At 42.1% G+C, this 23,286-nt stretch overlaps 1 protein-coding gene across 6 annotated transcripts; it reads right to left on the reverse strand.

Annotated features, from left to right (window-relative positions):
* Positions 1-592: 592 nt before the first annotated feature.
* On the reverse strand, positions 593-22,809 carry ENTPD3 (ectonucleoside triphosphate diphosphohydrolase 3). 6 transcript variants are annotated; one of them, XM_064704746.1, is made up of 11 exons: positions 21,914-22,809; positions 21,423-21,471; positions 18,275-18,395; positions 12,935-13,052; positions 10,081-10,231; positions 9,146-9,305; positions 6,903-7,133; positions 6,183-6,455; positions 5,979-6,089; positions 5,341-5,478; positions 593-3,149 (listed from the first exon to the last, which is right to left on the reverse strand). In XM_064704746.1, the coding sequence occupies exons 3-11, from the start codon at positions 18,392-18,394 to the stop codon at positions 2,916-2,918; spliced, it is 1,536 nt and encodes a 511-aa protein (XP_064560816.1). In that variant the 5' UTR covers position 18,395; positions 21,423-21,471; positions 21,914-22,809; the 3' UTR covers positions 593-2,915. The 6 variants fall into 6 exon arrangements, with proteins under 6 accessions (XP_064560816.1, XP_064560812.1, XP_064560814.1 ...); XM_064704742.1 differs by having other exon boundaries at positions 21,423-21,534; positions 21,964-22,808; XM_064704744.1 differs by having other exon boundaries at positions 21,423-21,534; positions 21,914-22,808.
* Between the last annotated feature and the right edge of the window lie 477 nt (positions 22,810-23,286).

Consider the following 23,286-nt stretch of genomic DNA (forward strand, 5'->3'; position numbering starts at 1 on the left):
GGAAACAGGAGACATTTGGAGTGATGGTGTTTGTGTCACCAAGTCACTGCCATGTATGATGGAGCCCTGCTCTCCTGGAGGTGGCTGAACAGCAGCTGCCCATGAGGAACAATGAATTAATTATTTGTTTTCATTTATTTGTGTGTCGTTTTTACTTTATTAAACTGTCTTTATCTCAACTCATGAGTTTTCCAGCTCTTACCCTTCCATTCTCACTCTGATCCTGCTTGGTGGAGGAGCGAGCGAGCCGCTACCTGGGGCTTGGTTGCTGGCTGGGGGGAAAAAACCCCACAAATTTCAAACCTAATCAGCAGGAAATGAGACCTTATAGCGCATATATATATATATATATATATATGAGAGTGTCTTGCTTTTAACCATCAAGGTTTTCTTGCTGAGAACATGGCATTCAGGAGAGTCCTGTCCACTTCAGAACCCGGATCAGTTTTGCAGCTTGCAAATTTCCACCCGCTAGAACAACATTTCTCCCCTCTCTATTAACAATAGCTTTTCTACCAGAATGAAAATACTGGGCGGGGGGGGAGGGGGTGCTATCCTCTAAGACATGCTAAAAATAAAAAGTCTGCTTGGCTTAATTTTTCACAATTTTATTGATCTTCATAAGCAGGCACTGAAGAGTGTAAAAAGTTAAATAACCTCTGTACACATTCCCAAGTGTTGTCAACTTCCCTGTCTCTCCCAGAGATCCTTTCAGTTCTAGACAGCAGGACAGGGATCTGGCCTGTTGATCTGGTTCCAGCTCACACCTGGGGGAGGAGTTGGCTGTGGTCACTGAAGCTGCTGGGCTGGAAGTTCAACACCCTCAGCTTTCCCATCTGAAGCTGCCAGGAGAGGTACAAGGGAGCAGGTGGGTATCCTGGTGACACTGAGGGAGGCTGTATGCATAAGGACAAGAGGGAAGCACTAAAAAAGCAAAACAGGTGATTCACAGGGGGAATTTGATTCTTTGAACAGATACTGGGCCTATCCAAGTGCATCTTGAAGTCCAAATGGTTTTTGAACAAATTTAATTGTTCTTTAGCTGCCAGCTCTACAGAGACCAACTTCCAAGTGTGTTCCATTTGTGTAAAACCACATCTGAATGGCCCGGCCACTCAATAGCAAATGTTTTGTTGGGCAAGTAAATATTCCAGAGTACAATTTTCCACTGAAAATTGGCAACAAAAGAAAACATTTTAATTCTCTCATCCAACTGTCTGAGTTTTTTTTCACCCATAACTGCAGTTACACATCCATCACACAATATATCTCACGCCAGCCTCTGTAATGTCCATGCACTCTGAAGTCAATTTTACACTTTATCAGATAAAACTTTGATGCCACAGAGCTCTTCATCATCTTATAATACCTTTTACCTTATTGCTACTCCAATAAGACTGACAAGGCTTAGCAGTATATCAACAGAGAAGGTACAAAGCCCTATTGATCTCCTTGAAAAATCACTTTTTTCTATTTTTCATTTAAAAATATATTTAGCTCCTTTGAAATCATCTGTCAGCCTATGAACAAAGCACAAATGAAAACAAAACCCCAACTCCACCACCAAACATAAGTAAGAAGGTGATATAGAAGCAAAAGGCTGAAATTAAAAACATTATTTATGGGTAAAAATACTGGCCACTGTTCTCCTATCCATTCCCTAATCAATACTGGGGATAGATGAAGCTGAGAGAGTGCTAAGATTTAAGGGAGTGTGATTTAAGATTTAAGGGAGTGTGAGGTTTGGTGAAGAACGCTGGGCTTTCAAGGAAGGCAGCTGTTTGCTGCATGAAGGCAGCAGCAGGAAAGCTCAGGAGTCACAATGTTTGGCAGAAGCAGCTGCCAGGTGATCCCAGCGCTGCTCAAGGACAGTGCAGAGGCTGACCAAGGCACTAGAGCCATGACTGCAGCTAAAAGGATGGTTTGCTGGCCTGGAGACTGGCTCCTGTTCCTCTTGGCCTTGAAAGAAGGGCTTAACATGTTAATGGAATGTCCAGAGACTCTGCCCATAGAGCTGCATACATGTCAAATCAGTACAGACTGCCACTCTCTGAGACCAACAATATGTGGGGTATGCAGGTCAGGGCTTCAGTGTGAAAAACTACAAAAAGCATTTCTGTGAAAGTTAGAATAGGACCCTGAAAACTCCAGTGTCTTCTGAAGGCAACCTTGAGACATTTAAATTTAGGTTCATTTACTAAAGTGTGAAAGCATTTTGTTACACCTCCAAAGCCAATCTTATGTACCAGACCAGAGGTGTTTTGAGGTCTCCATGGTACCAAAAGATATAGCTCTGACAGGCTCAAAAGTTCTGAGAGGTGTTGACAGTTTATTACACCTTCTTGTGATGGGGATCAATCCATTTGGAACAGCAATAAAAACAATTTTATCACAACTCTTTCTTTCACTTCTTGTCATTATCCAGTGCTTGTTCCAGCTTCAGAAATTAGATTACTTCAGGGCTTTTAGAGTCAGCACTGCACACAAGGACAGCTACCACGTTCCCACCTCCCACAGTTGCTACTGGCTCATTTAAAATTTTATCTTAAACAATTGCCACTGTGATCAAATCCATCACTACTTGAGCTCAGCAGTTAGCACAGAGTTAATGAACAAAAAAAACAATATATACACACCTGTCAGGAAAAGGCAAGTAATCCCTTATAAAGCAAAGTGACATATATGCCTGTGTTTTCTCTGCTGCACACTGGACAAATTAAGTTTACAGAAACAATTACCCAAACATTTCAAAAGCACTCCAATTCACCATAACACAGATTCCTTTGTGCCCCTTCTCTTTATGCTTCTGGTCCAGAAGTCATTTTTGCTGTCTCTATTTTTGAAAAATGGGGGGCAAAATAAAGTTCTGTTTAGTAGCACTGTAACATTTTTGGTTTGTCTCCAGCCAGGTTCATTCATTCTGGAATAAATACGTGTTCCACGCGAGGGACGTCCTTCCGCTGGTGCGACACAACGCACAGGTAGACGAGGAAGAGGAGGCACAGCAGTGCCGTGGCTGTGAGGAAGACGAGGAGCCCAGCAAACAGAGAAGGTTTCAGAGGCAGCTGGATCAGCTTCCCTTCTGCTGGAATCATGTTGGTGAGGCTTAACATGTAACCGAGGGACCACGCTATGCTGCTGTTGCCAACCTGAAATGAAGACAGAAGACTCCTATTCCCATGGAATTTTCAAAGACTCCAAGAGCTCAACTGCTGTTAATGGCAACTGTCCTTTAAATTAGCAAGGAGAAACATTTAGTGGAATATGCAAAGAAGATACAGAACCATTTTAAATTACCCTTTTCCTGTAGTTCCAGAAGATGCTAATAAAATTGTTCACTGGGATAAAGAAGCGAGACACAGGTATTGGAGGGGTACAGAGATGTGTGGTGTATATGCAGGCAGCCAGTTATGCAATTTTAAACAAACAAATAGAAAACCCCATGACCACTATGCCAATTCCTAAAATTCCTATTTTAGGAATTCTATTGCCTGCTATGCCAATTCCTAAAATTAGCCCCTCACCTTAGCCAAATCCCAGGATGTCATTTGAGTTCAAGCAAACAAAAAAAACCCACAAGGAGTCTCACCAACGTGGACAAAGAGGAAGTGAGGATAAAGTCCCCAAAGAGGAACTCTATTTATCATCTTTTGTTCCATGTTTGGTTTTGTGCCTGCAAATGAACCAAAACTAGGCTCTTCCATTTAAAAAAATAAACATAAATTTAAAAGTTCTCCAAAATGGATGAAATAACAGCCAAGGGAGTATGTTTGTATTTGCTCCATGGTCCTGCTTTGCCGCCTTTCCCCAGTTCTAGTTTGAGCAACAGAGTTTACCAGTTTTCCACTCTCCTTTCCATTAAGTCATTGTCCTGCCACTTGATAAACAAAGGATCAAAAGGTAAAGTGTCCTCTGTCTTCCTCTCATCATGAGGTTTAAAACTTATAATTATTGCAAATCATCTAGCTCTGGATCTCACCCAGATCTTAGCACTAGGCCAAGGTTCTTTTCATTGTTTGTGTTCACTAATTAAAAGGAAATATATACTGCTAGCATAGACAAAAACCCCACCCTCCAGTCATAGTAAGATTGTGCTGTTATCTCTAGGGTAGCTTAGCTGATCAGCCAACATTAGATCTTACTGTTTTAGTAGGGGCAGATCTAATAAAGAGAATGTAGTTTTGCCTTTTGGAGTTTCATGATTACCCTAGTGTAAAATCTAGGCAACAAAGGTATTAATTTTAAATAAGCCTTTTGGGGTTTTGTTTGTCTCAGTATTTTTATAGTCTTGGCTAAGCACAAGAAAATGTTGCTTTTTCTGGCTGCTCTTATTTGCTAGGGACAATACAATATATATTTAAATATTAAGACAAATCCACACCCCACACCCTGCCCAGTGGAGATTAAGATCTCAAAGTACTCTATGCTGTTTTCCTGGTGGGACAGCTCAACTTTGGACACTCCTCCAGAGCTGCTAATGATTGTCCACCAGAGGTCAAAATAAGGCAAGAAAATGCTACTTGATTCCTTAGTGCACAAGTAATAAATATGACTATTCAGAAAAAATTGCTTTTGATTTCTCATTCACAGCCTGCCAGCATCCCCTGCATCTAAGGGGATTTAGGCATACACCATGAAGATCTACAACCTATTCTTTTGTTGGCTTTGCATGCAAGTGCTGAAGCATTTCCAAACTATATGGACATTAGGAGACAGTCTGGGATAGGATTTTAGAGTAAGGCTTTGTGCAGCAGCAGAGAGGAAAAGAAATGCATCAATGACACAGATATTATAAACCTTTCTCTGTCAACTGAAAGGCAATACCCCATCAAAATACATCCTTATTCCAGAGAGCCAGATTATGGCACAGATGGATGAGCTGGGTGAGGATGAAAAGTGTCCTCGTTGCTTCATCACCACTCAGTGACTCCAGCCCTCTTTGCCAGTTCCTCCAGGGCTCTGCCAGGAGACTGCAAAGCACAGCTCTGCTCTCCAGCTCAGCAGGGCTGGCTCAAACTGACCTTGACTGGTGAGGTGTTTTAGGCAGATCACTGCCTGGAGCAAAACACTGTGGAAATGTTTAAAACACAAGAGTTTGATTTTTGCTTAAAGCCCTTTAAAAGAATCTGTGTAGCATCTCCAAGTAATGCTGAGACCCCTGAAAACAGACTGAGATTGCTCTTGGGGTTTGAAAAGTGGCTTTGTCTTATGCCAAACATTTGACAGTCATTTACCAAGGCTGTTTACAACCATTCTGTTCTTGCAGGCTGCTGCATCCTCTGTCTCCTCCTCAAGCTCATTGGATTAAAATGACAGTAATAGAAAATTATTATTCCTTACCTCCTTTTGAAAATGTATCTGTGGCCAAGTTTCTGCGTTGAAGTTGTAACCATGTACAAGCAAGTAATAAATGAAATTGGCTGAGAAACAGTAGGATCTAGCATATTTTTCTTCAAATTTAGGCAGCATAAACTGGAGCTGAAAGCAAAAGGCTTTTTTTAAAAAAAACATGTTAATTATGGAAAAAGCAAATGCTTTGGGTTTTGTAACTAGAGACTATTTGGGTTCTAATTAGAAGTTAGTAACATTTTTCAGAAATACCAAGTAAAGGTGTAGACAACTAGATACAGGGATTCAGAAAGACTCTAAAAGTGACATAGCTTATGTAGTAAACAATGAAAATAAACAAAAAAATGCACATTGAAGATTGAGGATGTTATGGTTTCTAAAATTTCCATATCATCTCTACAGTGTGGTTAGAACTTGAAATGAAATTTTGAAACCTATTCCAAGTGTTAAGCATGACAGAAATACTATGTGGTTTGAAGCACAGTGGAAAAACAAATGCTGGGTTGATACACACCTTTTGAAAGGTTCTGAACACATAGCTGGTCCATATTATTTTTATATCCCTCTTTTAGAGGTTTAAAATGGAAAAATCACAACAACACCAAAAACCAACCAACCAGTCCGCTTACCTGTGCCCAGCTCTGTGAACAGAAAAACCACATACTTGAATTGAAGTCATCTAGGGAAAATTGCCCAGATAAATTCAAAGCATTAATTGTATAGTAGAATCCAGAGAAAGCCTATAGAAAAGGAGTAGATGACAGGTTACTTTCAGAACTAGAGAAATCAAGAGCAAGCAAGCTCAGAAAGAAGGACACTGTTTGCAAACCTACCACAAAATTCCCTTTAACTTTTGGCTGATGTATTCCATTAAATGGACAGTCCTCTCTGTCTCTGCAAGCAGTGAGGTTAAACAATAAAGAAACCATCTCCTGGCACAGACCTGGGTCTCCTGTTCCATGGAAATTCACAAGCTGGTTTGGGTAGTAATTTGCTGGCCTCAGAGACTGTGTACAAAGGCTGCCAAAGAAGTCCTTCATCATTAATGCTGTGTTATAATTTTGAGGGTAGCAGGGATTATCCACATTGGCACTGGCCTTTGATTTCTGGGGGGAAAAAGAATCAAACAAAAACAAACAAGAAAACCCAAACAATAAATACTAGTCAAAAGCAAGAAAGACCTAATTTGGCATGAGCTACAGGAATCTTTCTGAAATGCAGATACATGTATTTTTGTTCACTGACATGACTGGTCAGCACAACACTGCTGATCAGTATAATTCATAGAAACTCTTTTCTCCAGAAGTCGTTTGCAAGATCAGCAAAATATTTACAAGATCTTTTTGTCAAATGGCACAGAACTCTGGTTAATTTTTAACAAATATGAAGTTCTGTGTATGAAACCTAAGTGTGTTTGGCCACAACAAAGGACAGCTGAGATCTTACTGGAGTCTCCAGATTCCAGCAAAGGGAAGAGAACACAAGCCTAAGATGCTGCCCAGACAATCACTGAACACTTGCAAGAGCAACATAGCAAAGGGTCTTAAACAGACCTGGTGCAGCAATGCTAAAAGCCTTTTCTCAGCTTCATCTCTCCCATAGCACTGGTAGCTGTGAGTGTAGACATTGTAGTTGTACCCATACAACTTCACTTGCAAGGTGCTATTGAGGTGCTCCTCAGGGTCCTCAGGGATAAATGAAATTTGAGTGGAAGCTCCTCCAAGGTCCAGTGCACCCATGGTCTCTTTTCTGTAAGGATGGACCCATGTCCTCCAAAGGTTTCTCTACATGCAAAATTAAAAACAAGGCAAATTAGAAATATCATCTGCTTGTTCTCCCACAAGCTTTTCTACTCTTTACTTCTTGAAACTTTCCCCCCCTTCTTTGTCCTACACTCTTTCAAAGAAAAAAACTATGAGGAAAAGGTGCAGATGTTTTTATGTAAGGGGGATGTACTTTCAAAGAGTCAAATGATCTTGAAAGATGGGAGAACAAATGCAGCATGGTGTTCCACTCAATAGGACAGCACAATGACCAAAGCATAGGACTAGCCAGAGCAGTGTCTATCCTAGAATGTAGGGAACTGAAATTCAGATACCCAGGAGAAACTGAACAAATCTGGATGGAAATGGTATCAAGATTTGCTTATTTCAAGGCAAGAAGAAATATTAAAGGAATAGAATATTAAGAGATCACAGAGATAGAGAGTGGAAATAGAGTGGAAAATGCAAAACAGTCAAATGAAAGCTCCATCAAAGTCAAAAGAGCAAGGACTCTTAATCTGCACATTTCCTCCACTGAAACTGCAGTCTGATCCATTCAGATGGCATTTTTCCCTGCTACCCAAAATATTCCCCAAATTCTGTATTTGATCTACATAGTCACAGTGCCAAATACAGATTTTCCATGATTATCTATGTCAATATTTACCCAATGAGCATAATGAGATGAATGCATACATTGAAGGAAAAAATGGGGTTTATGGGCTAGCAAATACATTCAGGATAAAATTCTACAGTGAAAAATTCCCATAAACAATCCCTCACAGAATTTGACTCTCAGCCTGTTGTCACAAGAAAGGTCAGAATTTCTCTCTTCTACTAGTGATATTCCACACATATTTCTTCACAGAACTCTCTGGACTAAACTGGTTTCACAGCATCTTGCAGTCCATTTTTATGAATTTGCCATACGGAATTTGATATTTGGATTATTAGTGGTAGAAGACTGACACCACCTTGAACTTCATGATGTCATTTTTGTTGCATGAAATGCATACAACAAGAAAAACTCCTACAGAACAGGTGATTCCAATACTCGCTTTCTTAGCATTGCAAGTCACCAGCACATTCACCATGAGCTATCACAGCACCAACAAGTAATTCCTTCTTATTTAATGGCCATGATCCGATGGAACCATTCAGTCAGGACAGCTAGCAGTACCCAGCAGTACTGGTTGAAATTAATTTAATTTCTGGTAAGACAATCTGGCAGAAGTGCTGTCGATGCTGAGGGCAGCACACTCCTGCCACAAATGCAGATGAGTGATTGAAGATTGTCCTGGTACAGCTTTTACTCTGAATGAAATCACACTGAATAACTGCACCTAAAAAGGGATCTTCCAACACATCTGACCCCCTCTCTGCTCTGAGGCTCCTGCCTGATCCTACCACAAGTTCAAGAACAGCATGAGTGTGTTTTTATTGGTGTCACTGGGTCTGCACAGGACAGTGTGTTGCAGTCTACTGCTTGTAGCCTGCAGCATGTCAGCAGTCTTGGAAGGAGCTGTGGATGAATGATTTCTGGCTCAGCTGAGGCATATTTGACCACCTTCAGTGCTTCAAACACTCTTGTCTGCTTATAACAAGTGAGCCAACACTGCCAAACAATTTGGAGACCCCTAAGCCAGGCAGGTCCTTCACCAGCAGGGATAGCAAATAAGCAGAAGAAAAGATCTTTAGTTGGCACCACTGTCAAGACAATCAACACCTGTCACACTAAACATACCAATGCATTTAAGGGTGATCTAACCTTTTGGTTTCAGGTAAGATGACCAGTATCATTTAGAGGAGAGTTTTTTGTGGATCAGCAATTTTACCTTTGCCATATCCCATTCCCATAACAACATATTCTTTGATTTATGTTTGCCCTATGACTGCCACAAAAAGACTCTGTTAGACACTTCAGAGGAAAACAGAAGTTGCAACTATGACACTTTAACAGGCATGTCCTCTCAAACTTCTCATTTATAAGAGAGAAACAGTGAAAAGAAAACCATGCAGTTGTTTCCACACACCTCTAAGAAATTTCCCATTAAATAGTTGGCCGTTATCCATCCATACACCCCTTCCTCTGGCCCAGTTATGATCTGCGCACCCCTAAATTCAAAAGGTTGTGCTCTGAAGTAGCTTTGAATGCTTGCAAGGACTTCATTGGCTGCCGACTCATTTTGCAACCTAAGCAATTCACAAAACATGAGACACTGAGCATCTGGAAAGGCAATTTCATGTTTATTGTTCACTGACTAGCAATTCAAGAAAACTCCTACAATCACCTAATAAATGAAATAGACATTATTTCCCTAAAGGGGAAGCTTAGGAGAGGGAACAGCCAGTATCCAGCATTGTTTCAGCAAGCAACTCCCTCAGTATGTACCAACCCGACTCTTTATCATGCAAATTCATGGGTGGGTTTTTTTCTCTTCATATATTCTTTATTCTTTGTGAACTGAGTGTTTATATGACTGCTTCTGGTAAAAACAGTCCTGGAATCTCTCTTCCAGCTCTCTTTAGCCACATAACAAATATAATAAAGCCAGTTTGTGCCAGGGCTAAAGTCACAGACAGACCCCAAAAGCCATATCACATCAGATCACATCCATACTCAGAATGCAGTGCCTAGCTTCCATCTGCCTTTGCTGCCCCTGGATGTGCTCAAACATCATCTGTTTACATAACACTGTATTTTATGACAGATGTGAAAGAGAAAATTAAACTCTTGCCTTCTCCAAAATAAAGCGAGCTTCTTTTCAATACAGCATAACAGAGTGGTTTTATGCAGACACGCTTTCCCTCTCAGAAAAGTTTATTAAATTAAATTGGCTGGGCTCCATTTCCTTTTGAGATGGCCAATTTCCAGTGGGTAAAAATGCATCCAGTACATTTTTCACGTTCTGTTTTCACAGAGTGCTCTGCTAGTATGCATACAGAGCAGTTCAAGTTTCTGCCATACCTCAGCAGTCTCATGCCAGCTGTAGCCCCCAGATAAACAGAAGTGTTTTTATGCAGATGAACTGGTATTCTCTCCTTCACTTTATTCAGACAGTCATCAAGAGGCTTGGCAAGAGCTCCAGGGCTACTCCCATAGCTGGATATACCAGGGCCTGAAAGAGAACAAGGAGATAGATTTCATCCTGCTTTGCCAACTACAGATTAGCCCAATTAGTAAACAGGTGTTAAGAGAAAGACATTTCCCCCTTGCCCCCCCAATGCTAACTGCAAACAAGTGAAAACTAGGAGTGCTTATGGAATGAACAATGTGGTGCCTGTACATTTCAGAATGCACAGAAATGGCTTTTGAATTCATAGAGGTACAAGTCTGCTCTGGTGCATGAACTAGTGAACAGCTTTCCAAATTTCCAAAGCCTTCAAAGAGCAGGAACGAGAGCCACACTATCCTGCATAAGGCATAGCTATTTGAACTATTAACATCAAAGTCCTGCCTTGCTCAACACTCCAAAGACCATCAGGATCTTGACTTGTTCAGGCTCAGCTTGGGTGTAAATAAAACATTCTTTACTGAAATTCCCTAGCTGAGGAAGTTGCATAGAGAACAACTGCCAGAACTCCATCTGCCTCTGTAACAGCCATTTCTTGCACAACCTGGTCCCAAGCTAAGCAAAAGGTGGCTCTTAGCCACCTTTCTTAATTCCTAATTTAATTTCTTAGTTGAAAAGAGAAACCATTTATGTTCAGTCACATTGCATTGACAGAAATAGAAGAAAAAAATATGTAAGCCTTTACAGATTCCACACTCCAAAACTCCTGTTTTGGCTGTGTGAATTTCAACATAAACATTACCATATCATCATTAGATGTTCACAGCCCCGGTTTTGAAATAAGACTTTCTGAAAGTCCTATGTCTAGCACAAACAGGCCTGAAACTGGAAGGAAAGCTGCTCCCAGAGGAAAACAGAGCAGCAACATCCTCAGCAGCTGCCATTGCCTCACACTTCTTTGGTGGCTGCAACTTCCATCTCCCAGTGTTCAGACAGAGCAGGTCACAAGGCAATGACCATGTTCTTCTGGACAACTACCTGCTTTGCCAATGCTTGGAGCCTTACCAGGACAGATTAACTGCACTATAAAGTAAGGATTTTGATTTGGGGCTGGTTCCTATACACAAAGGCAGAGGTACTTAATAAAGGCAGAAATGAAGTAATAAAACCACCACAAAACTCACAGAGCAGTTGATCATTTGACCTTCAAGTTCAGTAGGTGTGTGAAAATCTGCCTTCTATTACGCCCAGAGCTATGCCCCAGTTTAAGTGCTTATGACTGTGGTTAGAGGGTCACTAAAGGAACACTGACAGATGTGTTCACCACTGTCACCCACAGCTCAGCTGGGGACATCTGCCATGAACCAGCCCTCTGTCTCCTCCAGTGCAGAGTTATCCATGACCAGAAGGCTGAGCCCTGGTGATTCTGTACACTGAGGGATGTGGGAGTACTTGGCTGCTCATGGCTAAGGCCATGAACGTAGGAAGTTCACAGCAACTTGGACTGCTCGTTTTTGTAATTTATTTGTATTCCCCAGAGGTAAAACAAAAACAACACCAATTCAAGAAAATTCAAAAGGCACTGCTGTTTTGTTTGTTTTTTTTTTTTTTTTTGAGAAGAAGAATAATGCAGTTTGTGCATTTTTCCCAAACCAGAATTCCTAAAGGCAAACATTCCTAATGAGTCAAGACATGAGTTAGCAGAGTGTACCCCTCCCCTCAGCAGGCTGGCCACCATTCCAGCAGTTTGTAAGGACATTTCATCATTAGAGACATGGCAGTGCATTACTCCTATTCATGTTACACTTGCTTTCCTTTCCTTGTTCTAGAATTGCTGAGAATGTCCACACACATGTTTAACACTGAAATAGAAATGCTGGTGCTGTTAAGAAACCATTGCCTTCTACTCCCTGTTACTCATGGGCCTCTGTGGCTACATCTCCAGCATCTATTTCCAGACACAAAGAGGGATGCAAGACTTTGCAAGATCATGACTGAGACAGAAGGAAAATATTCTCTTTGAACACTGCAGTTATCATCAAAGAACAGAAAACCTGATTTCCCTCCCCTCCCTGGCCATCTGTCTTCACAAAATGTGTGGCATTTCCATAACTTTGCAAGCTGAGTCAGACATCACTGAAGTTGATGAAGAGTTTCTATGAAGGAATCCACAACCTCCTAACCATACTGGAGTGTGATCAGAAGTCAGCCTAGTCTGTCTGTCTGTCTGTCTGTGAGGAATCAATTCAAAACCTCAGACAAAAGACAGGGCAGGTAGGCAGTGGTACCTGTGGGACATCTTCAGCTGTGCACAGACACAGGTCTTCCTTAGACAGAGGCCACAGCTACATATTTGATAAAACAATGACGTCCTGTCAGAAATAGTTCTGCCAATTTTACTCAGTATTACTCAATTTACCACTAGTTCTGTAACGTGGAGAAGCTTAATTAACAACTAACACCTAACAAGAGCTGGATTCCCATTCTTCTAAAACTCCTTTTATTCCAAGCTATTTCAAAATATATATAAGACCTTTATTCTGAAAGAAATGCAAGGACTGAACATTAACAGGTCCTGACTGTCTTTAGATTGAATTCTGTCTGCACCAATCATGCACTGCCATGGAGTAAATCAAATTTTGCCACAATTTCCTTTCTCTGGTGCAATGATTAGAGCAGCTTACTGTCTCAGTGGAAAAGAACTAATGCTGACAGAAACAGACATAGTCGGGATGGGATGGGATGGGATGGGAAATAAACAGTACAAGCAAGGCCAAAAACAAGTAAGGAACTTTCCTTTGAGCTCACCTTTCACATTGCACTTGAAGGTTTGGCTCACTACTCCCGTGTTGTTTTCTTTTTCTGCTGGCCACTCATAGACATAGACTGTAGTCCGAGAGGATCCAGCATCAAGGACTATTCCATACTGGGGATTAAGAAAGAATACATTAGATGAAGAAACAAACAATGACAGCTTAAATGCCCATGTGCAGCTGCACTGCACCAGCAGACATTTAGAAAATGCATGCACAGTGTATTATTTACAAGAGAGATTAATTTGAGTGTTAGGCGCTTAGGCATGAATCCAACAGCCAAGCACAGAATGAACCTGGCTGCAAACCAAGGAACATGCTACATATCTTCAATAATTAATTCAGTGGGGATGGAGAATGCTCATCTCCTTTCAGCATCAGGTTCAAAACCCACACTGACAAATAGATAACACTGTGTTAAGGCCTGATTTTGGAGCAGGTTCATTTCCCTTTATCCCAGTCCATTCCCTGAACACAGAAGGGTTTGATATCTAAGCACAGGCTTTAGATTCAAGGATGCACAAGGGATCCATAAAGCTATGAGCAAAGAGGTAAAGTACCTAAGAGCTGACAGTAAGAATGATGTAACAAGTCTGGTTCTTTCCTAATTGCCCCATAAACCTCTCCCTTGGAGTGGTTTACTCCATCTGAGAGTTTGCCTCTGAGAACAGGCTGTGCCAGAGCATGAGACAACACAGAGGGAAAGAGAATCAATGTTACCCCATGATTATTTATAAAATAAATGAGAGATGTTTAAATTACTTGCCCCAGGTCCCCTGGACTCTGGGATTAAAGCACAGGTTTCTCCATCCCACCCCACTGCTCACCAGACCAGTCTTTCCCCCTTGCCCATATTTTATGGCAGGAGAAAACTGAAGTAACTGGGTAGGCAATCTCATAAAGGGAAGCAAAATGCAATTTTGGTATCCTTTTTATGATCCCTGCAAGTATGTTTAGCTCTTCCAAAGTCACCCAATTGGTGGGAGCCACACAGTATAGGGTTCATTTTTCTGTCAGCTTTTTTCTTTTGAAACAGACAGATGCCCAGGAGCCTGACAGTACTGAAAAATGAGAGCCTCCATCTGTCTGCAAAGCAGTAAGGGCCCCTGTAGCAGGCTGATAAAATTCATCCCACTGCCTCCCTGGGAGGGAAGGATCCAACTGGGAAGAATCACTGCTTCAGGTGGCAAACCATTCAGCTTCCACACCTGATTATTCCCAGCTTCTACTGTAATCCTAAAAACTCCTGGCCCCCAAAGAATACCAGCAATACCAGTCTAGTCTGTTTCCACAGAGGACTGTTAGATAATGAAAATTTCATTTACAGTTATGCAGACAATATTTACCCTGATCCACTAAAAGATTAAAAGCCTCCACAGACACTACCAAACTATAAAGATACTCCTCCACAGATACTATCAAAGTACATCATCAGGTTCTGTTTCAGTAACTACTTTAGCAGAAATAAATTGAGAGAAATGTTTCCTCTCCTTGGAAGACGTGAGCACCCTGGAGGTACATAACACAGTAATGGTCAAACTGCTTAAGGACTACTAATTCAATCTAGTCTCAGCCAGCTTAAAGTGCCAAACATAAGCTTTTAACTTGGCTACTTTTAGAGCTAACTATGCCCAAGGAGAGCTGGAAGACAATGGAAGCATTTTTACCTCAGTTAACTGTGGGCTTTTTGAGCTACTTCCTCCTTCCCCTGCATTTCCTAGCCTCCTTCTGGAAGTAAGAGATTTCCATCCCAAAAAGTATTGGTATACTTATTTGAATCCATGTGTGATTTACAATTTTTTAAATTTTCTTTCTCCCCTTCCTTCTCCTCTATGTTTCCTAAACATCCTTAATGTATAGGAAACATAGATGCTAATTTTTGAAAAGGTCTCTTGGGCCCATTTCAAGGTGACTCATGAAGCCACTCAGGACTTGTGTGAGTTCCCTGTGTCCAAACAGCCTCAAAAAGTGGTGACCAGTGACAACTGTGCCACATGTTAGGACCAAGATCAATCTTTAATTAAAAAACCAGAAATGGCACAGGATGTTGCATCTTAAGAAGGTGAGAGAATTCTACAAGCCTTGTCTTAGCAAGTTGCCAAAGACAAACTGGCTGGATTAAAATTTTCTAGGGATGTTAGATTTCTGTCCAAGTTGCATGTTGGATCACCTTTGTCTGCCCTTTAAGGGCAAGCAATGCCTTCCTGCTTTGAAATGCACTGTGAGAGCATTGGCAAACCCTTATCCCAGGCTAGCAGCTATTAAAGAACAGAACTACTTTTTCTCCCCTTTTTCCTTTCTCCTTCAACTGTCCTGCTGAGTATTTCCATCATCTCAAAGGCCTGGTGATTCCATAATATCCAAGAACTGCACCATCCACTCAATGGTTCAGATTAGTCAGACAAGACAGGGAGACACCATTAACCCAGAAAAGTTTCAGAGTTCTGTTTTCTAGTCCAGAGGAAAAAAGAAAGAAGAAAAGGGGAAAACAAAGTGACTTGAAGGGAAATGTTTAATATGGGAATATGGCTTTGTAGGTACATCCTGAGGAGTAGTAAAACCAACAGATAAGCAAGCATAAGCCCCAGGATCAATCACCTTTTCAGCCTGGGTAGCATTCCAACAGGAGGACTTAGAGATGCACAAACCCTTGAAGCAGGCACAGTTATGGTGGATCACCTGCCTTCCAATCACTTTGGAAGCTGCCAAACAATTTGGAGAGAAGCTGACAAGCTAAACCAGTTGCAGGGAAGATGGAGGTCACAAAAGTGGATCTATGCTAGATGCACGCTTCAATTCAGCTGCATGGGTTTGAACAATTTTTAATCAAGTACAACTGCCACAAACAATGCAAAACACTTCCTAAGAGCCAAAAGAGACATGAAGCATTTAGGTATTGAAAACTGTAGCACCTCTGCCATGGTCATATTTTCTAGGAAAACCCCTTGCCCAGGATTTCTCTCCTGGGAAGCTGAGAAGCCTCAGAGAAAAAGGAAAACAATATTATCTAATTTGCTTATCCTGTGTTTTGCTGCTTTGGAATGTGGTTGGAGATTGTTTATCCAACATGTGAATTGTTTTTACTTTTTGGCCAATGATGGCCAAGTTGTGTCAGACTCTGGAGAAGAGAGTCACAAGTTTTTCAGTAGTATCTTGTTAAGCCTTCTGGAAGTATCCTTTCTGCATTCTTTAGTATAGTTTAGTATAACATTCTTTTATATCATATAGATCATAAAATAATAAATTAGCCTTCTAAGAACATGGAGTCAGGTTCATCTTTCCTCCCACAACAGGGGACACCGAAAATACCACACATTTCGAGGGGCAAATTAAAGAATACAATAATGAAGTGGGGTTTTTTTTCTCTAGGGCTCACAAAACAGCAATAGACAAACAGATTTCTTTTTTTTTTTTTTTGACTTGTATAAAGGCTTATTTCATTCAGCACTATCACCACTTCTCCACTGAGGACATTTGTGTTTTCTTCATCACTCTTCTCACTTCATGGTGTGTGTCAGTGAGTCATGAGTCCTCTCAGTGCCCCAGCCTCATGCAATGGGCAGGCCCTTCCTGAACTAATCACTGGCTCAGTCTTCAGATAATCCAGCCATCAAGGATCCAAAACATTCAATTTTGCAACAACAGTTTAAAATACCAGTGGCACAGCATATAATTTATCTCTTGTGCCACAATGGATGCTCTCAACATACATCTTGGGAAAGAGCTTTTGTGCCACAGGTAACACAAACAGTAGTAACAGAAGAACGAGGCCATTTACAAAAAATAAATCTGCTTTCATCATGTTGTTGCCATAATTAATTTCAAACAACCATTAAGTTCAGGACACCAAGTTAAGTAATTTCCAGGCTCCATATCAGCCAGGTACTGGAGGGCTCCACTGGCTTACCAAGGTCCTCCTTCTACCTGTGAATTTCTTGTGAATGTAAATTACTCACTGAGGACAACTCAGTGTCTCAGGAATCAGACTCAGGGTCCTCCATATCACCTGCATTAGCAGGCTTACAGCCCAAACTCAAACCCAAGGCCAAGGCACACCCAGTAGAGGAAACAGCAGCCTTCCTACAGACGCTGCTGTGATTCAGTAAGCAAAGCTCCCCCCTTAAACCAGCTCCAGATACTCCAGGTGGTTCCAATGCTTCCTCAAAGAGGAAGGTAAACAGATTTATCATTCTGGATGTGAAACTGAATTAATGACAAACACAAAAGATGTGCAGGCTGTCTTTTAGATAGTGGCTGCAGCCTTGTCCTGGCTTCAGCTGGGATACATGTCAGTCCAGTCCTGCCTTGCATGAAAACTGGTGGGATGTGAGGCTGCTGCAAGAAGCCATTGGGGCTCAACAGAGCACATGCTCGAGGCACTGTGGCCCCATGCACAAGCCCAGCACACTCCCCCTGCCACACCACACAAACACATAAAAGGGGTATCAGAATTATAGTTTTATCCTGTTGTCTGACTCACACACACCACCAAATGATTCAGACAAAGCCAAAGGTGTTTATAATCCCATGAAGTGCAACGAGGCATTAGCCTATGGTTATCAGTGTGTGAACTATCCAGTTAAATACTCATGCAGATGGAAAGGTAGAAGGGACTTCAAAGCAAAATCTGACAAGAGGATCGTGGGAAAAAAAAAAACCAGTACCCTACATATCCTTAGAAAGGTATTTTCTACAGCTTTTCCTCAGTTGTTTACATCTCTCATTGAAGAACCTGCACACATATTCCACAGCAGAAGGCATAACCTGATCTTCAGAGTATTTCAGTTTGTCTTTTGCAGTTTGCTCTGCCCCCCTTAAAGAAGTTACTTTGCTTCTGTTAGCATCCAGCAAGTCCCAACACGTGGTAAAGGATCAAGTGCATACTTAGAGCCCAAATGCTTTTGATACACAGGAGCAATTTGCAAAACTGTCAGCATAAACTTCCCAGCTGTGCTTGGGGCCAGAACTTAAACTCTGGGTATTTCCCACTTCAAAATTATTCTAAAATTACTTCCAATTTCTGGCAAAACTAAAAAAAAAAAAAAAAAAAAAGAAAAAAAAAAAGGAGTGAGATATTCGCCCCATTTGGCCTTTCAGTCCTAAAGACATAGCCACCACAGAGAGGGAATCAAGAAATACTTTTCCTGCTTTGCTACTGACCCTTGACCAATTATCTTTTTCTCTCAGCTTCAGTTTTCCCATGATGATATGATTAAACATTAATTTATGGCTGTAAGCTCATTTGAATCACCCCATAAAAATGAGTTTAGAAAGGCACATTATTAAATACCAGTTCAAAACATTGTTCTCCTTCCTGAGGTTGCCTAAGACTTACCTTAAGCCCTGGGGAGAGGACCTGTTGCTGATTTATCTGAATCACTGCAATGGCAATAACAAGGACTATGCTTAGAAGAAGGAACACTTGGGCAACAACACTCGGGGTTCTGGTGAGCATCCTGAAACGACAAAGTGGGAGGCACTTAGGGAACTTGAAAGGATTTGGCGATTCTGTCTTAAAGTCTGAAGTCCTGAATCAGTCGAAACTCATAAATCTAATTTCATCAACTGGATCACCTAGTGGAAATTCCATCTCCTCCTCCAGAACTGCCTGGTGTTTTGCAACCACCAACTGTTTATTGTCTGGAAGGGCCGTGTCTGTGTTGTCATGCTAACCATGCCAGATTTCACCCTCTGCCTGCCCGGTTTGCACGGCGGTGGTGCCTACATGTAGGAACCAGGAAGGCAGGCTGTGGGCACACAGGTCAGGGCTAGTGCTTGCCCAATGCTTCCCTGGGCTCCTGCAACACAGCCACAGCCATGGCCAGGCTGCTCCACTGAGTACCCCTGGAGGCTTCTGCCAGAGATGCAAGGTTGGTGTCTACAAGAGGTGCAGACTTCTTCAAGAAGTGGTGCAAGAAAGAAATAAAAAATAAATTTAAAAGGAGGTTTTAAGAGTATTAAAGTAGGCGTCTTTCTACTAACAGCTGATGAAATGCGTGTGTGTGCGTATTCCTATTATTATCACTCTGCACTGCACATAAAATATTAAATATACACTTTAACTCTGAGATTTTGCAATGAAAAGTTACTAAATCTAAGTAAGTCTAACAGGGTTATGTTGGACAGACCCTAAGGTGGCATTAAACATGCACACTAACAATAAGGCTATTTATATGTTCATATCCTCTAGAAAAGTTTCCTAGAATTCAAATGCTGTTTAGGTTTCCTGCAACTTCTGCTCATCCTTTTCCATGTCCCTGCCCAGACATCTCTTAATCCCAAGAGATCATCCAGTACCTCTGAATACTGACAATCCACATTTCAAAATCCTCTGCTCCCCAGGCGTTGAGGAGGAAAGAGGCAACTGTAGGGACATAGCAAGCTTAGAAGTGTCAGAGGAGCACAACAAGGAGAACTTGCTGGCCTTTGTTATTCCAGAAACCATTGGTTTTGGCACAGAAAAATCAACATAGCCTGGCTTGATCTATCCTGAGTCACATCTCCTACTTCTTCCTTACTGATTGTTGAACACACCAGTGCCTGCTCAGGACTGTCCTGCTGTTTCAGCAATCACCAGTGCCAGCCTGTGCTGCGGACAGGAGCTCAGAGGAGCTCTCCAGTCCATGGCCAGAGCACACTGGGTCAGCCCCACTGTACCCCAACACATGGCCCTGTCCCTAGCTCCAACCAGAGCCCCAGGGCTGAGGGAGAAGGCAGAATGAATGCTTCTCACACAGCTTCCCTTTTCTAAACCCCATGGGCTCTGCAGCCTGGGTACCAACACCTATGTTCACATTCAAAGGACAAGAAAGAAATTTGTTTTGTTCTGGGATTAGCTTCACACTGAGCTTTGCTTTCCTTCTTTTTCTTGCTCTTTCTGTTGTGAAAACTATCTCAAATTGGCTTTTGGAAACTCTTTTGACACATCTTACTTCCAAAACATAATTTTTTACACTCATTACCTCACTTTTCTAAATCCATATGGGCTCCTTGTTTACTGCCTATGTACTCTTCCAACACTTTCTTTCTTAGCTTGGTAATAGCTTTATCATCTTAATCATCAGTCAGTTTAAAGAGAAAATTACCAGCCACATTGGTGATCTGTTTACTTCTCCTCATTGCTTCACTATCCTGAGGCATTGAAACATCATGTACACAGTGCAGAAATGATAAAATGAAATCTTTATTTTACCATTACAAAATATGTTAACACCTATACTGTAACCTGCAGGACATACTAACAAGAAGTATTTTAATGTCAGAACATACTAATTAGAAGTATTTATATACATCAATTCCTTTTTGAAAGGAGAGACCAGATTCTTAACTACACATTTATGAATAACCATCTGGATAAAATACTTTAAGGGGACAAAAAGTCATTAGCTTTCAGTTGTACATGGATATATCTATATAATATTATAAAGTGACTGAAAGAGAACTATCTGCTCACAACCCAATATATACCAGTCACTCCTGGATCAAAGTACTGATGTTCAGTGCTGGAAAAAACCAAGTTGTCATCAAAGAAAAAATGTGCAGGACAAATGACTCTTTGAAAAACCAAAGCATTACTAAAAAACAAAGCAATAGTGACTATTAGACTCTTAACACTTAAGTCTTGAATGATTAAATATTTTCTGCGTCCATTTCTGGGAGAAAATGGGAAATCTTGGTTTGTTGAATTTCCCATGTGCTTACCTGGTACAGGGATTTGTCTTCATCAGAGGTGATTTTTCTCTTTTCAGAAATCTTTTTAGGGAGGGAGCATGTAAGGTAAGGGCAGATCACTTGACACATTCCTCACACAATCTTGTCCCATCAGCAATCAGGACAATTTCATCAGAGATAATCTGCAAATCCTGATTTACACAACAGCCTCTGTATCAAAAGGGCACCTTACACTCTGTGACCCCTTGAAGTCATCGCCCAGCTGGGACCTTTGCTGCCTTGCCACATAACTGGATCAGAAGCACAGGGCTGTGTTTACCTGTGGCTACACTCAGATCTAAGCCTCACACACCAGGCATTACAGTCACATTTGCCCATTCAGTGAAATATGTAGAGATATCACACAGGAGTTCATTCACTCCACAGTTAAAACAGAGTGTTAAGGTAAGGAACTCTTGCTATCATTGTGCACTTGTTGGCAAAAAGACAAATAAAAGGTGTTAACCGAGTATCAAAGCCCAGTTGCCTTCCATTATTAAAACAACACCATCCTGAAGCAAGAAAGAGCATAAATACATATTTTCCACACCCAGTTAATTACACTGGGCCACACGTGAGCACACTGGAAGGATCACTTTCTTCACCTTACCTGCAAGCAAAAAGAATTCCTGCCTGCAAAGGAAAACACACTCGACTTCTTTATGCCACCAACATTTGAACTAAGTTAAATGCACACCAGTAAAAATTACTGAGCTGAAATTCCTTTCCCCAAGTAATTTGAAACACCAAATTCACTTCTTTTAGGCACTGACCTGTTTGTTCATAGGGTGGGTAAGCGTGCGCCTTTCTTAACGCTGTAACCTGAGGGATGCAGACACGTTACCATTTACTTCAGACGAGGTCGACAGGTGAATGTTTCAAGTGCTGTAGGGGGAAAACAACAACGACAACAACCAACCAAACAACAACAAAACCAATAAAAACTAAAACAAACAAAAAAACCCCCACAAAACAAATCCCATAGTACTAAAACCCCAACATCCACAGCACTTTAAACCACATGGTGAAAACCTGCGAGGTTTCACATGCCTCCCTTCGCAGGAGAAATTAAGTCAAAACAAGCACATGGACACAAAATCGCGGCTGAAGCTTTCCCTCACCTCACTGTCGTCCCGGATGAGAAAGCTTCACACGATGAGCGTGATTTGCGAGAAAACACCAAACTATGCCCCCAAAATAACCTCGGAGAGGCAGAGCGACACCCCCGCCGCGTTGCCGGGGTAGCAGCCGCCCTTTTCCTCACCTAATCCCGGCCTCGGTGCGGGATCCCGGCCCCACCACGCCCCAAGGTACCTCCGCAAGCCGGGCTTGCCCGCCCGCTGCCGGGATGCGGAGCGCCGGGAGCCGGCGGCGCCCTCGGAGCGCCTCTCCCGGGGGGATTTGTGGAGAGAGCCGGTGCCCGCCCTGTGCTCCTGTATTTCCAAATAGATGGAGAACAAACAAACGAAAAAACAACTTGCAGGTTAAAAAGAAAAAAATGAAACGAAATGAAATCCGGATGGACTGAGTGAGGCGGAGGGAGGAGCTCTGCGGCGAGTGGAGCAGCCGGGGCGCCCCCGCAGCGGGGCTGAGCACGGAGGGGATGCAGCGGGGCTGGGAGGGCGCCGAGATGCCGCCGCAGAACCCCCCTGGCACGGCCGTGCCTCCCTTCCCTTCCCTTGCCCTCCCCTCCTCCGGGGCTTCCCGGAAACGCCGCTCGGGATTTTGGCAGCTGGTGCGGCGGGGTGGTGCTGCCGCCCCTAAATCACATTCCTCAATTCCCTCCCAACGCGAGGGCACAAAGGGGATTGTCTGGAGGTGGGTGAAAGAATCCCTGCCTCTTCTAAAAGGAACAGGTGCTTTGTCAGGTAGGCATTTCTCCGAGCCCAGAAATCAGCAGTCCCTCCACTCTCAGGGCTACCTTTCCATCCAGGTTCCAGCGTACAGGCGCCACTTGTTTTGTAGTTTTACTGGAGTTCTTGCCAAACCTAGGCTGCTCAGTGGGCTTAGCACATTCCCAGAAGCAGCGTCACAGATCCTGCCGTCCAACCTGTGTGACCAACTGCAGCCAAGGATCATCCTGCAGCCTGCAGGATGGGTTTGCCAGGGACACGAGCTCTGGAATCACAGCGAGACTCTCCAGCTTATCTGCCACCATTTGCTCATTGCTCTAGGATTTAGAGTCACATAATGTAAAAACCCAAATGCATCTCTTTGATTCTTTTTCTCACAAAGATGTTGAAGAATTACAGCATCTTTGATTTTTGGATAAAGGAGAACAAGAAACCAGCTGCAGCCTTGTGAACCATCTGTAAGCATCTTTTTATAATCTACTCCCATTTTGGGAGTGGAGGCAATTTTCTCTTTCTGATGACAACACATTATTAAAGCTGATTTAATGATGATCTTGGGAGATCAGTTCAGTTATTTCTAGCACATGAAGACAAAGCCTTTCATCCGTCCTGATTGCCTGACTGTTGCATGTAATTTATTTCTTTTGTATGATTTCCATTCATGTGGCATGTTTTTCTTCTCCCTTCCAAATGTATTTAAGGCCCTTGGTCCAACTGACTGCATTGGCAAGTCACCTGAATCTGCTCAGGTGTCCATTTAAAATGACAAGTGAGCTGGATTGCT

This window comes from Zonotrichia leucophrys, chromosome 2, assembly GCF_028769735.1.
Source record: "Zonotrichia leucophrys gambelii isolate GWCS_2022_RI chromosome 2, RI_Zleu_2.0, whole genome shotgun sequence".
Classification (NCBI taxonomy): Eukaryota; Metazoa; Chordata; class Aves; order Passeriformes; family Passerellidae; genus Zonotrichia; species Zonotrichia leucophrys.